This window comes from Onychomys torridus, chromosome 11, assembly GCF_903995425.1.
Source record: "Onychomys torridus chromosome 11, mOncTor1.1, whole genome shotgun sequence".
Lineage (NCBI taxonomy): Eukaryota > Metazoa > Chordata > Mammalia > Rodentia > Cricetidae > Onychomys > Onychomys torridus.
The window spans coordinates 13,315,657-13,337,791 of record NC_050453.1 but is presented as its reverse complement, the minus strand read 5'-3'; the positions used below and the strand labels follow the sequence as shown (position 1 = coordinate 13,337,791).

Below are 22,135 nucleotides of genomic sequence, written 5' to 3'. Positions count from 1 at the left end.
ACAAGAACTATTGCTAACAAAATAACTGTTTTAAAAAAATCACTTTGTTTGAAGACATAGTAACAGCTGTCAGTGTAGCACAGTGGTAGACCACTTGCCCAGTACCTGTGAGGCCCTGAGTTTGATCACACCTACCTATCTCTATCTCTCTCTCTCTCCCCCCCCTTTAATCTTTTCTCAGAAGTAATTCATATGTAAAATTCAGTATTTCTTTATTTAGAAGGCAGTTGTGTATGCACTGTAGCAATGCCACACCTATTTAGTATGTAGTTTAATCAGAGTAGATTCTGTGAATTTAGAGTGGCATGACCATTAATATTATCAAATTCAGCACCCCTTCATCACCACAAAAAGAAAATGTGTACCCCTCAACAGCTGCAGCCACCTGCCAACTCATCTACATTATGTTTCTATGATTTCCTTATTCTGAACACTGGAATAAATGGGATTGTGATAGGTAGCCCTTTGTGGATTTTCACATTTCTATAGTTTACTGATTTTTTTTTTTTTGAATAGCACCCCCTTATACACAGGTATATCCCTTTATACATCTGGGTTGTTTCTATGTTTTGATTATGAATAATGATACTAAGAACATCTATGTACAAGTTATGTGTTTTTGTTGTGCTGGGAACCATGTATGTGGTTTGAAAGAAAATGGTCCCCAAAGGGAGTGGCACTATTATGAGGTGTGGCTGTGTTGGAGGAAGTGTGTCACTGTAGAGGTGGGCTTTGAGGTCGCCTCAAAGCTCAAGCTACTCCCAGTGAGACAGACCACTTCCTGTTGCCTTCAAGATGTAAGACTCTAAGCTACTTCTCCAGCACCATGTCTGACTGCATGCCACAATGTCTTGCCATGATGATAATGGACTGAATTCCTGAACTATAAACCACCCCAGTGAAATGTTTCCTTTCTAAGAGTTGCTATGGTCATGGTGTCTCCTCACAGCAATAGAAACCCTAACTAAGACACCACATCAGAACCTTGTACATGCTAGTCAAGTGCTCCACTGAGCTATATATAGCCTTCAAGTTTTTGCATGGACACAATTTTAATTTATTTCTCTTGAATACATACTTTTGATGAGCTGTTTTATTGTAATATTTCTGTTTAGCTTTTAATTGGTTCATTTTGCCTTTTACAAAAGGATTATTTAATTTATGTGTATGGATGTTTGCTGCATGTATTTATGTACACTGTGTTGAATCCCCTGGAACTGGAGTTACAGAGAGTTGTGAGTTGCTATGCGGGTGCTAGAAACTGAACCGGGTTCTCTGCAAGGGCAACAAATACTCTAAATTGTTGAGCCATTTTTTCAGGTTTCATTTTGTCTTCTTAAGACAGGTCTCATCACAGAGCTCAAGTTGGCTTCAAGCTTGCTTTGTAGCTAAGGGAGGCCTCAAGCTTGTGATTGTCCTGCCTCTGTTTCTTGAGATCTGAAATTTGAGGTGTGTACTATACTATCTAGCTGCTGAAGCCACGCTTGCTTGTTGAGATCCTCCTGCCTCTTGAGAAATGCTGTCACATTAACAATATAGAATCTTCCAGGCCACAAACATATGTGACCTTCTATTTATTTATGTCTTTTTCTCTTCCCCCATTCTCTGCTCTTTAATTTGGTTTTTTGACACTCTTTCTTTCTCTTTTAAAGATAGGGTTTCATGTAGCCCAGGCTGGCTTCAAATTTGCTAATGTATCTAAGGGCTGACCTTGAATTCCTGATCTTCCTGCTTCCACCAGCCAAGTGCTAGGATTATAGGTGTGCACCATCACACCTGACTCAGTATTTGTTTGTCTTTGAGACCAGATCTCCCTACAGAGCCCTGGCTGTCTTGGAACTCACTGTGTAGACCAGGCTGGCCTCAAACTCACAGAAATCTACCTGCCTCTTCCTCCTGAGTGCTGGGATTAAAAGCATGCTCTACCACTGTCTGGCCTATGACTCATTATTTTGGTCCTCTGCATGAACAAGTGTTCTTAACGGCTGAGTCATCTCTCCAGCCTTCTGATTTTTTTCCTTTTTTTTTTTTTTCAAGTCAGGGTTTCTCTGTGTAGCCCTGGCTGTCCTGGAACTCACTCTGGAGACCAGGCTGGCCTCAAACTCAGAGATCCGCCTGGCTCTGCCTCCCAAGTGCTAGGATTAAAGGTATGCGCCACCAGTGCCTGGCCAGATTGTTCATTTCCCACCAAGTCCCCCACCGCCGCCGCCGCTTCTAGAACGTACCTTGGCAGTTGTGCTTTCACTTGCTTCTGACATAGATTGTGGTACCTCTCCACTTTCAGAAATCCCTGATTCAACATTCGTTGACAGACCAAGTCCATTCTTTTACAAACCTATAAGCAGAGGGGAGACAGATTGGAAAATAAAACCAAGACCAAATCATTAATGAGGAACTTGGATGGGATGATTGTGGGAAGGTCTCTGTGCCGGTATGTTCCCAAAGCCTTGTCTAACCTCTTACGCCAGTGTCATTAACACCGTGGATTACTATGAGTCACTAAGAAATCCATGCTTACTTAGGTGTGAAGGATATCCTGTCTGCAGCATGGAAGATCAGTAAAAGGATGCACTTGGAAGCTTTTAATAGTTTTTTAGAGTTTCTCTGTGTAGCTTTGCGCCTTTCCTGGATCTCGCTCTGTAGACCAGGCTGGCCTTGAACTCACAAAGATCCGCCTGTCTCTGTCTCCCCAGTGCTGGGATTACAGGCGTGCGCCACCCCCGCCCGGCGCTTTTAATTGTTTGAAACATTCCCTTTTATCAAAAAAAAAAAAAAAAAAAAAAAAGACAAAAAAAAGGTAAATTCAAAGGTTAGTCTAATCTCAGAAATAAAAGCAGAAAGAGAATGTTTATTTCTCCTAGTGATTTGGGTCATGATGTCCAAGGCTTTCAGACAAGATGCTGTTACATTCTCCAAAGCATCTCAATGTACATTGGAAAGGCAACCACTTTTGGGTGCTGAAGAGACTGATTTTTAACAAAGAAGCAGTGTGCTGCCTGAAAGCCTGAAAGCCTGGTCTGTAGGTGTGGATGGTGTCTAGCTCAGAGACAGCCGAGACAATGACAAGAATGAGGTTAAATCCTACATGCTAATTCCTTTGGAAAACTCTAAACTGCTGCATAAAATTGTCAAGTCACCTTAAAACGAACCCGAAGCCTCTGTTCTAAAAATTTAATTCCTGTATTTCTGAGTAATCTTAGTATCTTTCTTATCTTTTAATATTTTAAATCCAGCACATATAATTTATTGGTTTTGGTTTTTTTTCCTGAAAATTTTATAATGATCTGGTCATCAACCTAAAGGTTACTTCTCACTGTATAGGCTAGATGCTGGAAAGTACAAGCTACTAAAGTGAGTGCCTACCAAGGCCATGCCAATTAGCAGCGGCTACCTCATGCTTCTTCTTATCTGTCCTATTCCATTATAGCATCTGTGTACAAATACTTGCTATGTATCTGTTAAGATGAAATCCCTAGTTTATTTCAAACACAGGAAGCAAAAATTCCTATACACTGAGCTGAATTTCATGAAGACTTTCATGTTTTAATATTGAATCACAGCATGCCACATGAAACACATTAGGGAAAAGTTATTTTCAACTGTATAATAAAGTAAAATATAAATTGAGGGTAGTAACACACACCAGTAATCCCAGCACTCAAGAAACAAGAGGCAGGAGGGTTATTTCAAATCTGAGGAGTACAGCCTGAGCTCCAGGCCAGCCAGGGCTAAGTAGCAAGTACCTGTCTCAAAAAAATCCAAATCATCGCTTTTAAACCCATTGAGGGGTCTGTTCATTCAAAGGCAAAGAGTAACTGAGATTTAGTTTCAAGTGGAATGCAAAAGAATCTTTTGAATAAAGCACAATAAACCATTTCTACTTTACCGTAAATAAATAAATTTAAAAGTGAGGTATCAAGAAGGTTCAATGTCATACACACATATTGAGAAAGATAGACAAGGTTGAACATAACCTGGCTGTCCTTGAACTTACTATGTATCAGAGGATGGCCTTGACCTCTTGATCTTCCTGCCGCAACCTCTAAAGTGCTGGGATTACAGCTGATTCTGAACGTACGTGCATGCCTGTACGCATGCATTTTAGACAGAGGGGTGTGTGTGTGTGTGTGTGTGTGTGTGTGTGTGTGTGTGTGTGTGTTCTAGACAGATACTGACTATGTGGCTCTGGTGGGCTTGGAACTCATTACATAGACAAGGCTAGCCTCAAATTAATAGAGATCTTCCCACCTCTCAAGTGCTGGCATTAAAGGCAAGTGCCACCCCACTTGGCCTTTAACATGCTTTAAATGAAAAATAATTCTTTTAAAACCATGTTTAGTGAGAAGCACTATTTTATATTTTTCAAAGTTCTTTCCTATAAGAAAATTCTAAAAATGAATTCCACAAGAACATACAAATACATATTTTAGTTGTTACTAACATATAGACAAGATCACAGGCTACATAACTACTAGAAAATAGTGAGAAATACAGTATCTTAGTACTTTAACAGAAGTATCTGCAGGGCTTAGCTGCTCTCCCAGCACTTATACAGTGGCTCACAATCCTCTGTAACTCAGTTCTAGGGGATCTGATGTCCTTCCTCCTCTGGCCTCTCTGAGCACCAGGTGCACATACGGTGCACAGATATACATGAATACAAAATACCCATAAACATTAAAACCAAAACTCAAACCACAAGAATGAGTTATCTGCAATCTTACAGAGCCCATTTTGGGAACGTCTGTGGGCTCTCTAGAACATACTTTAGACATTCAGTATCCTAATATGCAATAAACATACCACCACAAACATGGTGAATTTTTTTGTGAAAAATATGAGGAAGAAAAAGATAGTATATTTATGTGTGAAATGGAAACAGAGAGGGATAAATTCTCATCTTTCAAGGCAGAGAGTTAAGAGAAAATGAGAAATAGTGGTTAAGATTTCAAAGTGGTGCCTCTGGACTAAGAGCTGGGGACAGCGGAAGGCAAGACAGCTGGCTATTAAAAACCCCTTTCCTGAAAAGTCAGAGGGTATTTCTTGTCTCTGTAGACTCTACAACATTCCTAGGTTCTGAGATTAAATAATTTTTTGAACAACCACATATTTACAAACCCTCTAAGGTCAATCAATTATTACTGTAACAACTGTAAGGTATTGTTGAAATTACCTGTTATGAGTTTTGTTCCACTAGATCAAGCTGGTTCTAAGAGTTCCATTGTCTTTCTTTAACCACGTAGAAATTCAGTAACAAAAGTGCTTTACTAATTTGAGTAGGTAAGAGTCACTAATGAGAACCCAAGTAAACACAAAAGTCAACCAAGGGAAAAGGCACATGACTAAAGATCTGAGTTAAGCTTCTAAGAAAGAAAAGGCAGGACTGCAGCGTTACAGGCGGTGTCTGCAAAAGGACAGAGTCTAGAACGAGCAAAGCACCAAGCAGATATTCCTGAAGATACAGCAGGTAGAAAGAGAAGGCAAGAGATTTCTCAAGTCTTGCTTGTGCTTGGAAATCAGACAATGAAAAATCTCTCTAAAAAGACGATCACCAATCTTCTCAAAGATCTGACACTCGACAGTTGGCTGGTTATTTCTGTAAGCACTGTAATATTAGGGTTAAAAAATGTACTTCTGAAAACTCACTGGAGACAGCTGAAATCAATATGGATCAACCTCAGAGGAAAAAGGAAAGGCAAAAAGAAATGAATGCTTATAAATGAAGGCTCCATTGATGTCTGTAGATGGAAGCTAACAGAAAGGACAAAAAGAGAAAAAGAAAAAACAAAAAACAAAAACAACAAAAACCCAATTTGTCACAAAGACAAATTAGAACAGCACCACAGAAGCCAACATGAAAACCACATGAAGCATTAGTCAACAGCGTCTGACACGCAGTGTCTTATTGCTCCTTCTCCTTTCATGAACGTTCAATAAACACTGACAGCAGACACAAAGGTACAAAACAACACACACATCTTTTGTCTAGGATTCAAAGAGGCAGTCATCTTAGGAAAACTGGACCATCCTGCATTTCCCCACAGCAAGCACTTTAATGACCACTGCTGTCAATGCATGCTAACTCAGAGCAGTGGTGGAGTGCAGAGGTGCCAAGTCCAGCACCACACCACACTCAACTGCACTGTACTGCACAGCAGAAACAGTTCCCAAACCGCCTCGTCTAAAGGGCAGTTCTAAATTTAGGGATATGCTAATAATTTTCCAAGGCTCAAAGAAAAAATGTTTCTCTGGTTATTAACATCAACGAAAATCCTAGCAAATTGGCAGTTTACCTAAGACACCAATTAAAAATACAGAACATAATAAACAAAGATGATGCCTATGTTGGAAACCAATGGGGCTCATAGGAACAGGCTAGAATGGTGGAAAGGAGAGGCTGCAAAGGGTTGAGTGAGGTGAGAAACGACTAACCAATAGTCACTAAGTACATGAGTGCAAGGTAACTACAGACATCGATCATACACAGTGCATCATAAAATGCCAGGAAAAGATTTTAAAATGTTTCTACTATCAAAGAAACTACCAAAGTTTGAGATCCATGTTTATTCAAATTTGGACATTACACAACAGAAATGTGTGCCCAAATCTGCTCCAAGCATTGGTGGTACATGCCTGTAATCTTAGCACTTGGAAGGAAGAGCTAGAGTAGAGATCATGGCCAGCCTGGGCTAAATATCAAGTCCAGGCCATCCTGGACTGCACAGTAGGACTGTCTCAACAAGCTAACTGACTAATAGTTTTCCAAATATGAACAACCCTTATGCATCAACTTAAAAAGAATAAAGGCTGGGGGCGAAAAACAAATGATGTAGGAAACAGCTTTTGGCAGCATTCATGGTTTTTAAAAGTCACAGTCAATTTAAACATGTCAATTATAAAGATCAAGTATACGTAACAGATCTATGTATCTGTTAATTAATAGTTCTTAAAGTTATTTTATTTGTATAGATTTTTGCATGCACATGTCTGTGTATTATATGCAGGCATGGTACCCACAGAGGCCAGAAGAACTCCTGGAACTGGAGGTACAGGTAGCTGTGAGCTGCCACATGAGGGCTGGGAATGGAATCCTGGTCTCCCAGAAGAGCACCAAGTGCTCTTCCTTGCTGAGCTTTCTGTCCAGTTCCAATTTTTCTATTTTTATTAAGAAGAAAAAATAAATGCTACATAAGAATTGTTGGAAAAATATAACACCTCCCCCAAAAACTCAAACAAAGGGCACTGATGGAATCCACATTGTACAGGAATGACACTGTTGTTTCAGCATTAGGAAACAGGACAGGTTCCCTATGTCATTAATTACTGCAGGATTAAAATGTCATGTTTATCCTTTCTAAATATCATTTTTTAACTTAAGTGGTAATAAAACTTTTTCTTCACATATATTTGTTAAGGTTTTTTTTTTTTTTTTTTAAATTGGTGTTTTGCCTGTATGTATGTCTCTGTGAGGGTGTTACAGACAGTTGTATGCTGTCATGTGGGTGCTGGGAATTGAACCTGGGTCCTCTGGAAGAGCAGTCAGTGCTTTTAACCCCCGAGCCATCTCTCCAGCCCCCCTTCATATATTTTTTTAGAAACTGCTTTAGATTTGTTGTCACCATGGCCTTTCTTGACAGTGAAAACAACTGTATGATAAATCTGTGAAACTTGCAATTTCCCTTTTAAATCTCTGACGTCAAGTTTTAGTTAATTCTAAGGGGGACACTTGGCTGAGCAGCTTATAATATGTGATGCCCTTTAATTTGCAGCATTTCCTCCTTGGATGCCTGAGCTGTCTTGACAAATGCTACCCTAGAAGTCTTCAATTTTGTTTAAGATGCTGTAAAGACTTTCAGATGTAACTCATAAATAACCACAACAACATATATACTAGATCAAGATACACTCTGATTTCGTAAATACTGAGTTATGAAACATTAGCTTGGAATTGAGGAAATTGTGTAATACAGCTTAGTTTTTTACAACATAGTCTTTGTTGCTCTAGAGTTTTCAAAAAAAAAAAAATGAAGTACTTGATGTTTTTCTTTAAATAACTCAAAAGCTATCATTAAGATGCAATGCCTGAGTACAAACTACTGATAGAAGTCTATAGAGCAGAACTTCCTTTTTCACTTGTTTTGACCGGGAAAAGGTCCTGAGCATAGTCTAGGATGAATTTGAACTTGGAGCAATCCTGTCTCAGCTTTTAAGTGTTGAAATCACAACTATGTGCTACTATACCTGATTTAAATAGATTTTACAAGTTATATGACCTGAACTCTTCCAAAGATCAATAGCAGAAAAAAAACAAAAATGTCTAATATTCTAGAACTTAATTCTTTATCATATCCGAGATGCTCGAATGCTACAGAGGACATTTTGAGGAAAAGTGAGAATGCTGAATATAAGCTGGAATGCTAAATCCCTTGGAAATAGATGACACTGAGGTTATATGAGGCAAGTACTTAGCGGTATGTTTTATATTTGTGCTCTTCAAATGGGTTAGTCTTTGCCTAAACTGCTCCACCCCCATTTAGAGCAAGAGAATGAGCAGACAAGTGAGGAGTCAAGGCAGATATGCCTGGAATTAATGACAGATGAAAATCATTTATAAAATGAATAGTGAATGAGAACATCCATTCTGCCTGTTTTCTTTCCCATTCACATTTTCAGGGAGCTCACCTTCATTTGCCCCATCCAAAGAAGGACCAGCTTTCCAAATCTTACATGACAGTATTTTAATGTTTCCTAAAAAATGATGTCCACCTTAGATAGCTGTCTAACAGTACTTGTGCAAGTACACAGTACAGTTATAAACATGGGTGATTTGCTTGCATGTCTTGTATACTATGTGGCCTTGGAGGCCAAAAGAGGGCATCGGATCCTTGCAACTGAGTCACAGATGGTTGTGAGATGCCAGTCCTTGAGTGCTGGGAATCAAACCCGGGTTCTCTGGAAGAGCAGTCAGTGCTCTTAACCACTATGATATATTTATTACATATACATCATAATTCTCAATCTTCAGCAGGTAGTATTATAAGAAATATCTTACCTTGGGTGGTCCCTTAGATACATACTTGAAAGAAAATATAAATTCATTTTACATTAGCCTGAGAAAAATAATTAGGAAGAGTCTGTTCCCAGGATTCCTATAAAGCCAGAAGAAAGACTTTCTGATGATTTTTCTGTTATTTGGGCTGTTCTCCTCAGTAAAGGAAGTGAACATTGATTAAAGTGAGGGTACTTTGATGTACCCTTAATGAAGAATGGCTATCTTGTTTACACTATGCTAATTTATTCTCAGATTTGTCTTAAGGAGTTACAGAGATGATGACTCATCAGTTAAAAGTGCTTGCTGTTCTTCCAGAAGACCTGTTTGGTTCCTGCATCGACATGAGGGGGCTCATAGTTGCATAGAACTCTAGCTACAGGGAATCCAACACCCTCTGGCCTCTACAGCAACTGCATAAATGTGGCAGACACACACACACACACACACACACACACACACACACACACACACACATAAATGAAAGCAAAACAAATCTTAAACTTTTTTTTCCTTGAGGTAAGAATAGTGGTGCATGCTTGTAATTGCAGTGGTGCTGGCAGGAAGACCCAGGGTTCAAGGACCCAGAGTTTGCTAGTTTGAAGCCAACCTGAGCTATACCAGACCTGTCCACCTCTGGCCTCCACACTCACATGCACATACATGAATTCACTGGTGTATGTATGCCACCCACAGAGACATGTACATGACAACACCCACACACTTACACAAAAATAAAATGTAAAATATTAATTTCATGCTGGGGTGAATTAAAAACCTGAAAAAGACCTAATCTAGTTCAGGCAAATAAGCACTACTTTTTCAGTAGTTAGTGTAAGACACACAGAAACCCCCTTACTTCACAATGATGTTACTTCTATTGTGTATCTACAACAGTGAAATGTTTTAAGAACCGTATTGTTCAATACACTGAAAGCGTACACTGTATCATAGACTCTGGAAGGCCTGAATGATAAATGGTGAATAAGGGGAAATAGAGATGGGAAGATTACCAACACCGACCTTATTTCTCCCTGGTACCTGCACCTACACAGGTGAACACACATGCACACAAAACAGGAAAAGAATCATCTCATAGAAGAAATCAGACATATCTGCAAACTTTGTGCTGTCATGTGGATCTGTAAAGTCTCCCAAAGATTCACACATTAAAGACTTGGTCTCCAGCTTGGCACTGTTAGGAGCTGCCCAAAACTTTAAGTAGGGCCTACTGGTGAGTCTGAGATCACTGGAGATGTATCCCGTCAGGGGACTGGGGAAACCCAGCTCTCTTTCTCCTTGCCTACCACAGAGCAAACACTGCCACACCATCACCAGTGGCCTCAAAGCAGTAGGTCTGCACAGTCAAGAACTAGAACCCCAAGATTCCCCAGAAAAACTGTTCTCTTCATCAGCCCATCTCCTCCTGGTTTCTCGGGCTGACAGAAAGCTGAACACCACCTCGATAAACTGAATGATATGGATTCTTTACACCACTGAACATGGTACTATATTAATATTATAGCCTGTGCATATAAATCCAAAGATTTTAGAAGCAAAAGAGAACATTCCATAGAGGTTTCTTCTCCCAAGCTCCTACTTCTAGCATTTTGCACTTCAGATTGAATAACCGGCCATCTTAAGCCTGACCAAGAACACAAGCTCCTGTTTTCCTCGAATGAGATGATGGCACCTCATTGAAACTTTCTGTGATTCTCTTCTGGACTTCACTCAGTAGCTCTAACTAACTTTCTAGCGTTACTGTACTTACTATACTAGAATTACTTATAGAAGAACCTGTTTTCCAAGTAAGTTTAAGCTCCATGAGGGCAGGAGGGTTCAGAGGATCCAATGTTTGTTACCCTTGGCTACATAGCACGTTTGAAGCTAGCCTGAGCTACATGAGACTCTACTTAAAAACAAAACAACAGCAAACAAACAAACAAACAAACAAAACCAAAACAAGTTTGCTTGAATCCTTCATTTTTAAAAAGTGATCTGGGAAAGCTGTGGAGATGACCCAGTGCACAAGCTAAGAACCTGAGTTAGGATTGCCAACATCCACTTTAAAAGCCCATGCTTATGCAGACAACCATAATTAAACTTGGCGGGTCATAAAAAACAAACAAGACTTGACAGAGGGTTTGTTGGAGAAGGGCACCCATCCATGAGGGCTCCTTTCAGGATACAGCTCCAGCGACCTCAGACTCACCAGTGGCACTTCTTAATTCTTGGGGAGATCCTAACAGTGCCAAGCTGGAGACCAAGTCTTTAACACATGGACCTTTGGGAGTCACCCGAGATCCAAATGACAGCACAGAGGATACAAATATATAGCTTCTTCTAGCAAATGATTAAAGTTGTTTTCCCTTCTTTTCATGTTTTGTGTGCATGTGTGTTCACCTGTGTCGGCGCATGTGCATGCTGAGAAATAAGGTTAATTTGTTGGTAAACTTCCAATTTCTCTTCTTTTATTCTTTTGAAGCACAGTCTCTTACACCCAAGGCTTCCCAATACGAGCAAGGCTCAAGGCAGCTTGTTTCAGGGATCTCTATCTTTAGAAGCTAGAATTACAAGTGGGCTGCTATGCCCACCTGGCACATATGTGGCTTTGGGGATCTGAACTCCCTTTCTTCTGGCTGCTAAGCAAGAGTTTTAGCTGAGCCCTCTGTCCAGCCCCTGTTCTGCTACTGTTCTTAAGACATTTCTCCTTACCAAAGTCTGTCAATCCTAGAGAATACCAAAAATAGTTTCTTGCACTTCACTGTTCTATGGAATAAAGTTCAAGTATAGGTGGAAACTACCCAACAGCACACTTAAAACTTTATACTCCCAGATTCAAGCTCACGCCAACCCAGATTCTTCAGTATTTTCCATGGTTTTCTGCAGGTAATGTTGTACTTGTACTACCTGGTAAAAACCCATGGTCCTGAAGAAGTTTTTCCTGCTTAACCCCAACACTCTTTTATTTGTGCTTTCTGCCTTTATTATTCTGGTGCTTTGTAAATGTGTTGAGAAGGGCATGTCCATTATGTTTCCATGATGATACTGTGACAGGATTGTTGGCTGAACTTTTTTCCTTTGTGAGTTCTCAGGAAGAATGAGAAGGGAGGAACTGTCCTTACAAGACAATATTCCTTACCTTTACTTAAACCCCTGCTAAGAGAGAACTGGGAAGAAAACAAAATCCACAACACAGTACACCCTGTAAACAGGGTGGTGGTTCTCCAGGTGGGTGCGACTCCTGGGGTTACCAGACCCCTTTCAGGGTTCTGCATGGCCAAACTAGTCTCATGATGGAAAAGAGGTGACTCTTTCACTTGCTCACAGGTATCCAGTGGGGGTTTCTAGAGCAATACAGTAATAACCTGGTGCACTGTAATTCCGACAGTCAGTGGGTGTGTGCTTTGTGTTCTTGCGTTTTATAGAATCGTTTAAGGTAAGCTCCTGGGGTCATCCAAAAGAGTATAAAGGTATACTGAGACAAAAAGATCAAGAACTTCTGGCACACAGTGAGAAACAAAGCAAAGATGCCTAATTCAAAGCAAAAGAAAAATGCCTCTTCGTTGTCCTTCATATTTCCTACTACCAACCCAATATATAACTAAAGTTTTCTACTATGTTAAAATAAAAATTAAAAAAAAAAAAAAAATGAAAGGAACTATAAAGAGCAGAGTCCACACTCTAGAGTGATCTAGACAAGTCTCTTGGGACAGAGTAGGGCTTTATATACGTGGTTGCTGACTGGAAATTTCTATTCCAGATAATAAGCAATACTTCTTGATTTAACATGCAGTCATATTTATGTTCTGAAATGCTAATAGTTCCACTCTATTTGCATGAGCACCACTGGAATTAGAGGGTACTGACAGTGTCTCTACCATCTTGAAAATCCTTTCATATACAGAACATTGGGCCCATGAGCCAAAGTAACACATTCAAAGTTAACTCTGATAGGCTCCCTAAGGGTAGAATCTCAATTCTTACCCGTCTACTTGTTTCAAAGTCTCCAAGGTACTTATTAAGGGGTCTGGGTGACACACCAAAGCTGCACCAGCACTAATGTGTCTGTCTGTCTTACTGGGAAAGCTAACAACTCAAAATACATACCTTATCATTTGAAAAGCTGTATTCAGCCAAAAACATTATAAGAATTAAATACTTAAAACTATTTTTGTGGAACCAGAATTTTCAGACTGCCTGTGTTTAGGGAGCAAAACTTAGTGTTAGAAAGAGAGCCAATTTAATAAGGCATTCAGACAGACCCTTAGAAATCAGTAGACTGGAAAATCAAATTTCAATTATTTATGGTTACAGGAGGCAAAGACTATCACCAACTAACCTGGAAAAATAATTGAAATATATTATTGTAGCAAAGTCAGGTCAGAGATCTTTTATAGAATATTAAGTACTTGGATTATGTACCTGCCCTTTAAGTTAGGTGCCAGGCATAGGCAAGACTAACATCTTATAGGATGAGGCAAGAAAGAAAACTGGGAAGAGGAAAAAAAAAAAGCAAAATGTCTATCCCAATAATGCATAAAGTAGCCCATGGATCACAATTTTGCCCCCTTCCAAGCTTATCCAGCCTTACTTCTCACTCAAGAAAACACAATGGAAGGAGCTGAAGTAATGTGTATAGCAGATGCCAGCACATACACTTAAGTCTCTTGATTTTTTGGCAAACAATTTAGGTAAAAACAACCATTTAAATTGAAAAGATATATACAAAGAGCCTAACCAGGCAATGTCTCTTTTCTATCAATTTCACAAAGATTGTAATTAAATTAATGCTGACATCTAGTGACAAGAAAGAACATCTGGATTTTGTGTCACCTGAATTGTATTTTCTGAAACCAAAGTCCCATAAACATCCAGTATCATTAGGTAAAGAGAGGAATGAGACCTCTTCATCTCTACAACTGCATGTACAGGTATAAAACTGGCGGGGGGTGGGGTTGAGAGACCAAAGTGACTCCTTAGGAAGAATGTCTTATGTTATAAATCTGCAACACTAGGGCAGGAGAAAAAGCTTACAATAGAAAAACCAGTTGTAACTGATAGAGCATTCGTCTAGCAGGTGCAAGGCTGAGTTTGAACTCCAGAACATTGAAAAAACAGTCACACACACCACCACCACCACCACCACCACCACCAACAACAACAACAACAACAACAACAACCAAAAATGAATGAAAGAAAGAAGAAAAAATAAGGAAAATGACCAACACACAAATACAGTTTTTCTCAACACTTAACAAAACAACTGAATATTCCAAGCTTTCCAAAGCCATTGTCTGGCTGACTGGCTCAATTCAATCAAATGTTACGCCCAATTGCCAAACACCATGTACATAAATTTTGGTCAAACACCATTCTTTATAAAACATAAAGAGATATTTCCGATTCTACATGAAATTCCAGGATGATGCTTTGAAAATTAAGGGCACTGTATTCTGAAATACCTACTTCCAACTGAAGAAATTTTCCATTCTGGAGACTGGCATGGTTGAACTGCTGTATTGACTAGGGGAAACAGATACACAAAACCTGCCCACCTTTTGAATGAATGATTACATCTGTTTGAAGATGATTTCCTTTCAAATGCAATTACGGTCAATTTTGAGCTGGAGGTATAGGTCTAAATACGGCACATTGATTATTAAGAAAACGCTCCACACAGCACATTCAGAAAGATGTCTTTGTCCTTTTATAAACAATCCCGAACACATTTAGTGACTACATCGAACCGGCTCGCAATTACTTCAAAATGTCCACCTCCTTCAATTTCCTGACCACATACAGATAAATTCACTGGAAGGAAGTGAGATATCTTCCTGAAACAAGGAATTCATCAAATCCTCGGTCAAGCCTCTGGGATGTAGCAAAATTCCAAAGGCATTTTTCCCCCCTTTTAAAATCTTTGATAGAACGTGTTATTTTTAGGGTCTAAATAAACCACTCTGACAGCGGGGGTGGCGATCGGGGGTGGACTTGAAGCACTAGTTTAAAAAAATGATTGAACGACCAGGGTGGGGGGGGGGGGAGCAATAGCTTGTCAAGGGGCAACTTGCTCCGCTGTGGATACGAAGTGTCAAGCCGGGCTGGTCATTTCCCGGGGCTCTACTTAGTGGTCAAGCAAGGCTCGGGTTCAAGCAGGCCACGAAAAGCACTTTGCAGTTTTAGAACCTCCAGTGGGTTTCGCGGGGGACGGGGCTAGACCGTAACCTACTCCATCCCTTTCAACCAGGAAGCTTGGGTGGTTGGAGGAACAATACACTCTTCTGGCAACACAACCCGAGCCTGGCTGGGATCATCTACCTACTTGGGAGTGTACTCCCGGAAAGCCGGGCAAGGGGACGGGGCGGTAAGTCAAGGCAGGCTGCCAGGGGCCCCCTCGGGGATCCCTGCTCAGCGGGGCGGCGGGCACCCAGCCCAACTCCGTTACTTCTCGCTCGGCGGGCGCGTCCCGGGCTGGGGGCGAGGAGATCCCCCCAAGGCGCCGGGGCTGGCTCGCCCGCCGGCCCGCCCGCCCGCCCGCCGGCCGGCCGGGGAGTCAGGATGCCGGTGCAGCAGCACCCCGCCGAGCCGCACCGGGGACACTGCCCGGCGGCAGGGGCCGGGGCTCCCTCCCCAGGAACGCGCCGCCCTCGCCGGCCCTCCCCAGACCTCGGCCCGGAGGACACAGAGGCGGGGTCCCACGGAGGGGGGGCCTCACCAGGCGGAGCTGGCTAATTTCGTCGTAGGACATAAAGCTGAGTATGTTCTCGATGGCTACGATGGGCAGCGCCACCAGTGTGTTGTTTTGAGGCAGGTGGTCCGGAGCCAGCGCGGGCGCCGCAGGGGCCTGGGACCCCGGCTGCGGGGCCTGCGACGGGGGCGGCGGGGGCTGTCGCTGAGCGGAGCCGGCGGCCGAACAGGAGCCGCTGTCGCCGTGGCCGCCGCCTCCTTCCTCAGCCATCCGCTCCTCAGACGCCGCCGCCATCTTGGGAGTTTGATTCCTTCCTCCACTGTAAGGGAACCAGGACACTTCCTGTGCGTCACTTCCTCCTTCTGCCAGGGTTTGGCGGGGGGCGGGGGAGGGGGCGCAGAAGGAGAGGGAGGAGCTTGTGGGATGATGACGGGAGGAAGGAGACCTGAGCTTGGTGTGTCTTGGAGGGAAAGGAAGGAAGACGCTGTACACCTCAAGGAAGGTGGTCTTTGCAATGAGCAAAGATTCTGTAAACCCCAAGAAAGGCGGTCGTCAGTCCCTTATCTGATTGGAAACTACCTGAGGGTAGCGGAGCCCGCCTTGTTAAACTGAAAAAAAAACTGGAGCGGTTTTATTTCAAGGCAACTGGACAAAGGATGATAAAAAACCATGTTATTTTCATAAATGTAGATGGGAATTTGTGTTTAGATCAGCATTTCCCAAGAGCCATTGTAATAATTTCAGCATGCAAAAAAAAAAAAAAAAAAAAAAAGAGAGAATAAAATACTGCTCTTTAAAAAGTACAAGACGGTAGACAAGCCCTGAAAACATGTTCGTGAAATAAAAACACAGCGTCACATACTGTATGACCGCTTTTAGATGAGGTGTCTCATAATAGGCAAATCTATAGAGTCAGGAACCAGAGAGATGTCCCAGAGGTTGGAACACATGCTGCTCTTTCAGAGAACCGGAGTTTGGTTCCCAGCACCCACATTAGACAGCTTACAACTACAAAACTGAAACAGAATATGTTAGTGATTGCTGGAAGCTGGGGACAAGGGAAATGTGGAAGGACAACTGACAGTTAGTGGGTGCATGGGTTCTTTTTGTGGGTGATGAGAAAGTGGAATTGGGGGCCAGCAAGATGACTTAATGGGTAAAGACACTTGCTACCAAAGCTTACTACCTGAATTTGGGCTCCAGGACTCACAATATGAAAGGAGAGACCTGACGCACGCACACCCAGACAAAGAAATTTAATTTAAAATTGAGATTAGGGGCCTGGAAATATGGCTCAATGGTTAAGAGCACTTGTTCTTGCAGAAGACCTGTGGTCCATGCCAGCAAAACACTCATACACGTGAAAGAAATCTAAAATACGTTTTAATAGAATTAAATAGTGCTGGTGGGTATACAACTGTATGAAAATTCTAAAAACACTAATTGTATACTTTAAAGACTTATTTTTAAATTTATGTATCTATGTACTTATGGACATGTGAGTATGAGTATACAAAGATGCCAAAGGAGGATGTTAGATCTCCTGGAGCTGGAGTTATAAGCAGTTTGAAGTGATCAATATGGATGCTGGGACCCCAACTCATGCCTTCTGGAAGAGCAGCAGGTGCTCCAAGCCTCTAAGCCATCTCTCCAGCACCTGAACTGTGTGACTTAACCAACAAAACAATCAATTTAGGCAAGAACCACTGAAAAGAGGCTAAAACTAGAAGCCTAACACTTGGTGAGGTGCAGCACACAGGCTCAAAATAACCCCCCACTCGGCACATATTAATTACAAAAAGTGAAAAGTATGTGACAGAAATTCAATGAACAGATTCATAATCAAATGGTTAAGAATACCACCACAAGCTGTGGGAGGAACCCACATCATGTGCCTCTTCCTGTGACACACTGCCAGTGACCCAACATAATGTAGTATCTGTGCATAAAAATACATACTCTGCATTTGAAATAAACAAATTGAGGTTGGACTCTGCAGTGGTTTGGATTAGGATGTTTCCTATAGGTTCAAGTATTTGAACACTTAGCTCCCAGCTGGCATTGTCTGGGGACCCTTTGGGAGGTGGAGCCTTGCTGGAGGAAGCAGGTCACTAGGTGTGGGTTTCGACTGTAGTCTCACCCAACTTGACTTCCCTCTCTGGTTTGTGCTTGAGACTGAAGATGTGGTCCCCTCTGCTTCCTGCTTATACTGCCATGCTTGTCACTTGATGCCATGTCTCCCCACCACGGTGGACTTTTTTTTTTTTTTTTTTAATATAAGTTGCCTTGAGTGGTGGTATTTTATCACAGTGACAGGAATAACAGGAAGGTAACTAACATGGACTGGAACTTGTGAGGTTTCTGTCTCTGCCTCCCATGATTCCATTTCTTAAAGGTTTTATCCATAATGGTCAAGGTTCCAGTGCATGAGCCCTGATGAGCACACTCAAACCAGGCCCATATCATAGCAGGGTTGGTTAGTATTCAACATGTATTTTATGTCTTACTGTTTCTAGATGTTTGCATATTTATAATGTGTTAATTTTCTCTCCACTAATAGATTGCAATCTTACTTTTGTGCTTGGGGCACTGCTATCTTTTCAAAGAACCAGTTGCAATTTAGTCTAAATTGAAATCATTTTCTATCTAGTTTTATTCGAGTGAGCAACTTTCTTGATGGGTTAAGTTGAAATAGCATTTTTGTAAGTGGAGTCATGTTTTAAGTACGTTATGGGAACTGCCACTTAAAGGAAATACACAGACAACAGTGTGTTTCACTTATAAACAGTGAATCACCATTCTCTCATTTAATTCATGTATTTTGTTAATCAACCCATGACACGCTGTTGTTTGTATGAAGTGATCCTACAAACAGCAATCCTATTCCCTTAACTCTCCACATATGGACAACTGGTCACTAGTCAGATCTGTTAGTCTGAAAAAACAGGATATGAGTTTGGGAATAACTTAAAGAAGTTCTGGTCACTCAGCTCACTCATTTTTTCTCTCTTTATGTACACTAGACAGCCAACATTGACCTCTGGCCACCACGTACATGCACATTTGTACATGCACATGAATGCGCGTGCGTGCGCGCGCGCGCGCGCGCACGCACACACACACACACACACACACACACACACACACACACCAATCTTTTGACTAGATGAGGCATTTCCTATCTTTGCCAATATTTAAACTTGTATTATTAAATGCATTTAAAAAAATAAAGTTTTGACTCTGGAGGAAGAAGAATCCACGAAACTTTCAATTCAGGAAATGTTGCTGGCTGCTAGAAGGCTAAAACACCAGGAAGGGGTGAGACTATAAATAATGTTTCTTGCAACTGGGGAAGCTAGGAATCTGGCTGCAATATCAGCTCCAGAGGGAGCAGCTGAATTGATCTTGTGCGGTCTGGTTGGCTTCTCCTCATTTCTCTAAGAATTCTTCCTGAAGTTGTAGATTCACAAAGTGCCTCAGCTAACAGTGTTCCCCGCCTTTAGAAAGGTGAGCAAGCACAAGTCACAGGGACATGCAGATAGAAGGAGCTACTTCTGATCTGAAAGATCAGAGAAAGTGCCACAAAGAGGTTAACTGAGAAAGTGTCACAAAGGAGGTTCACAGAGAGTGTCCCAAAGGAGGTCATACATTCACTGTGGCCTCAAGGGATGGAGGTGTTATCTTTTTGTCACTGTGACGAAATGGGTGAAATGTCAGTTTATAAAGAGAAAAAGTTTATCTTGGCCCACTGCATCTGAGTTTTCAGTACATGCTTGGTTGGTCCTGTTGCTTTGGGCTTGCCGTGACACATCCATGAGACAGAGTAAGTTATGAAAAATAGAGAGTTAGTTCATTGTTCTAAGAGCATTTTAATGGAAGACAGTAAGGAACAATAAGTTGACATTTGAATCTCTGTATTTCAATTTAACTGCAGACCAAGTAGGCACAATCTGTCCCTGTGTCCTCTTGTTAAGGATCAGTATTGCTCATGGCCAGAAATGACCACTGGAAGCGCCTGAAGTGTTTATTTAAAATGACGGTTCCCAGGCCTTACTCCAGGCCCACCATATCTGAAACTACAGAAATCACGTTTTCCCTGAGTATCCTCACTGTACATGAGCCCACATCAGTTTCATGAGCATGCTAGAGTCCAGCTTTCTATTTTTGCGTTTGCCTCCCACCACCAGTGAGAGTTGCTGTTTTTAGGTTGTATAATTGCCCAGTCCAGTTCACAGTACCACAGAGTTCAGATTTCCTGAGCAGCTAAGAATATTTCTTCTTTTTAGCACTTCTTCTTGCTTTCAGGCAATGCTCCCCCACCCTGGCTTTCATAAAGCTTCAGGGAAGAAATACATCTGACTTTTTTGTTAAATAAATGCTCAATGTCCTCCTCACAGCCTTGCCTCATTTGTCTCCGAATACTCAAGTATGTGGCAGGATGCACTGGAATAGAAGAAGTTTATAAATATCTATGGATTTGGGCCTGGGGAGATCAGATCGTTCCGTGGATAAAAGTGCTTACTGTACAATCCTGTTGACGTGAATTTGATCCCTGAACTCATGTTAAGAAAATGGGGCTAGAGAGATGGCTCAGCAGTTAAGAGCACTGATTGCTCTTCCTGAGTTCAATCTCAGCACCCACATGGCAGCTCACACCTGTCTGTAACTCCAGTTTCAGGGGACCCGACACCCATGGCAATGAACATAAAAATAAGATAAAATATCCAGAAAAATAGAGTCAGATGAAGCCAGGCGGTGGTGGTACATGCCTGCCTTTAATCCCAGCACTTGGGAGGCAGAGGCAGGTAGATCTCTGTGAGTTCAAGGCCAGCCTGGTCTATAGAGTGAGTTCCAGAACAGCCTAGGCCACACTGAGAAACCCTGTGTCAAAAAACAGAGAGAGAGAGAGAGAGAGAGAGAGAGAGAGAGAGAGAGAAAGAAAATGAATCACCAAGAAAGAGAGACAGAGGAAAGAGAATCAGCTGGAAGTTCCTACATACAACACACAACACAATGTCAGAAACAAGAGAGACCCAGCCTCAAAACAAGGTAGGAGAGGACCAATCCTTGAAAAGTTGATCCCTACTTGACCACTGTAGTATGAACACACACACACACACACACGTACATACATAGTCAAACATTTACATACACACACAAGCAGTTTTAAATATTTGTGAATTTGTTGATGGAATGCTTGGTCATTAGTCATTGGTCTAGAAAGGTGATGGGTGTCCTGCTATCAGTGGAAGGCACAATGATCTACCATTTTCAAGGCTGTGATAAAGTTGCTGTCAGCAGTATGGCTCACAAATGATAGATAATCTGCAGGACATTATTCTCCAAGCCAGGTCCTAACCAATACAACTTCAGGGTCACAAATATTTGACTTAAAATTAATTAAAAAGTGCTGTCTATTGAATCTTTGACAAAAAATATGGTCCCAGAGATGACATGCCTCATAAACTGCTTAATTTTTTTTTCTAAATGTGACATCATTGTTTGGGGTGCTAAACCATAAATAATGGTTTAGCAACTGGGATGATTCTACAGCATTAAATTGAAGGTAATCCCTACATCAGCACTTCCAGGTCTCTAGTGTCTTCTATCTGTCCTGTACCACTGCTGGGGGCTTATTTTAGACTCCAGTATCAAAAATAGGTGCATTAGGATCACATGAAAAGGCAGATCAAGCTAAATGAGTCCACCATATATCAGGACAGGAAAAGCTAAGAGCTGATAAAGGTGGAGTGCAGAGCGGAGGCATGAAATAAAAGAAGTTATAGGAAAAAAAAAAAACAACTAGAGTTGGAAGTGTCTGAAATATTTCCCCCTCCTTTTTAAAAAAGTTGATTCACTTTCATTCAGCATGTATGTTTGTGTTTGTGTGTGTGTGTATGTATGCATGTACATATAGGCAGGTACACACCATGGCATATGTGCTGAAGTCAGAGACATCGTGGAAGAGCCAGGTCTCTCTTTCTACTGTGTGGATCCTATGATTTGAGCACAGGTTGCCAGCAATAGTGGCAGGCCTCTTTACCTACTCTACCATTTTGCAGGCTCTGAAATATTTCTTGATTTGTCTGATGGGGTCTGAACTAATAGTTATGGTTTGGATATGAATATATCTTAGAAAACAGAGGCCATGAGAGTCCTATAGAGAGCTAGATGTCTCCTTTCCTGCCTAGGTTCTGAGCTTCTTACAGCATTATTTATTCTGGAATGTAAAAGAAGTATTGCCCTTGGAAGTATTGTTGTGCACAGCACTGTTACAAATGCTAGGTGCACCCAGGTAGCACACAATCTGAGTGTCAATCACTGAAGTAATGTCATAGGTCGAGATAAAGGGCATTAGGTACAACCTAGACAAAAATTTGCCCATTAGGATGGGC

At 41.5% G+C, this 22,135-nt stretch overlaps 1 protein-coding gene across 1 annotated transcript in view; it reads right to left on the bottom strand.

The window, feature by feature from the left end:
* Positions 1–16,071, bottom strand: part of Fbxo28 (F-box protein 28) — a 28,959-nt gene extending 12,888 nt beyond the window's left edge. Inside the window, exons 1-2 of the mRNA XM_036202545.1 lie at positions 15,768–16,071; positions 2,226–2,335 (exon numbers count right to left, since the gene is read on the bottom strand). Coding sequence (XP_036058438.1) covers positions 2,226–2,335; positions 15,768–16,034 — 377 coding nt within the window. The 5' untranslated portion in view covers positions 16,035–16,071. The remainder of the gene's footprint in view (positions 1–2,225; positions 2,336–15,767) is intronic.
* Between the last annotated feature and the right edge of the window lie 6,064 nt (positions 16,072–22,135).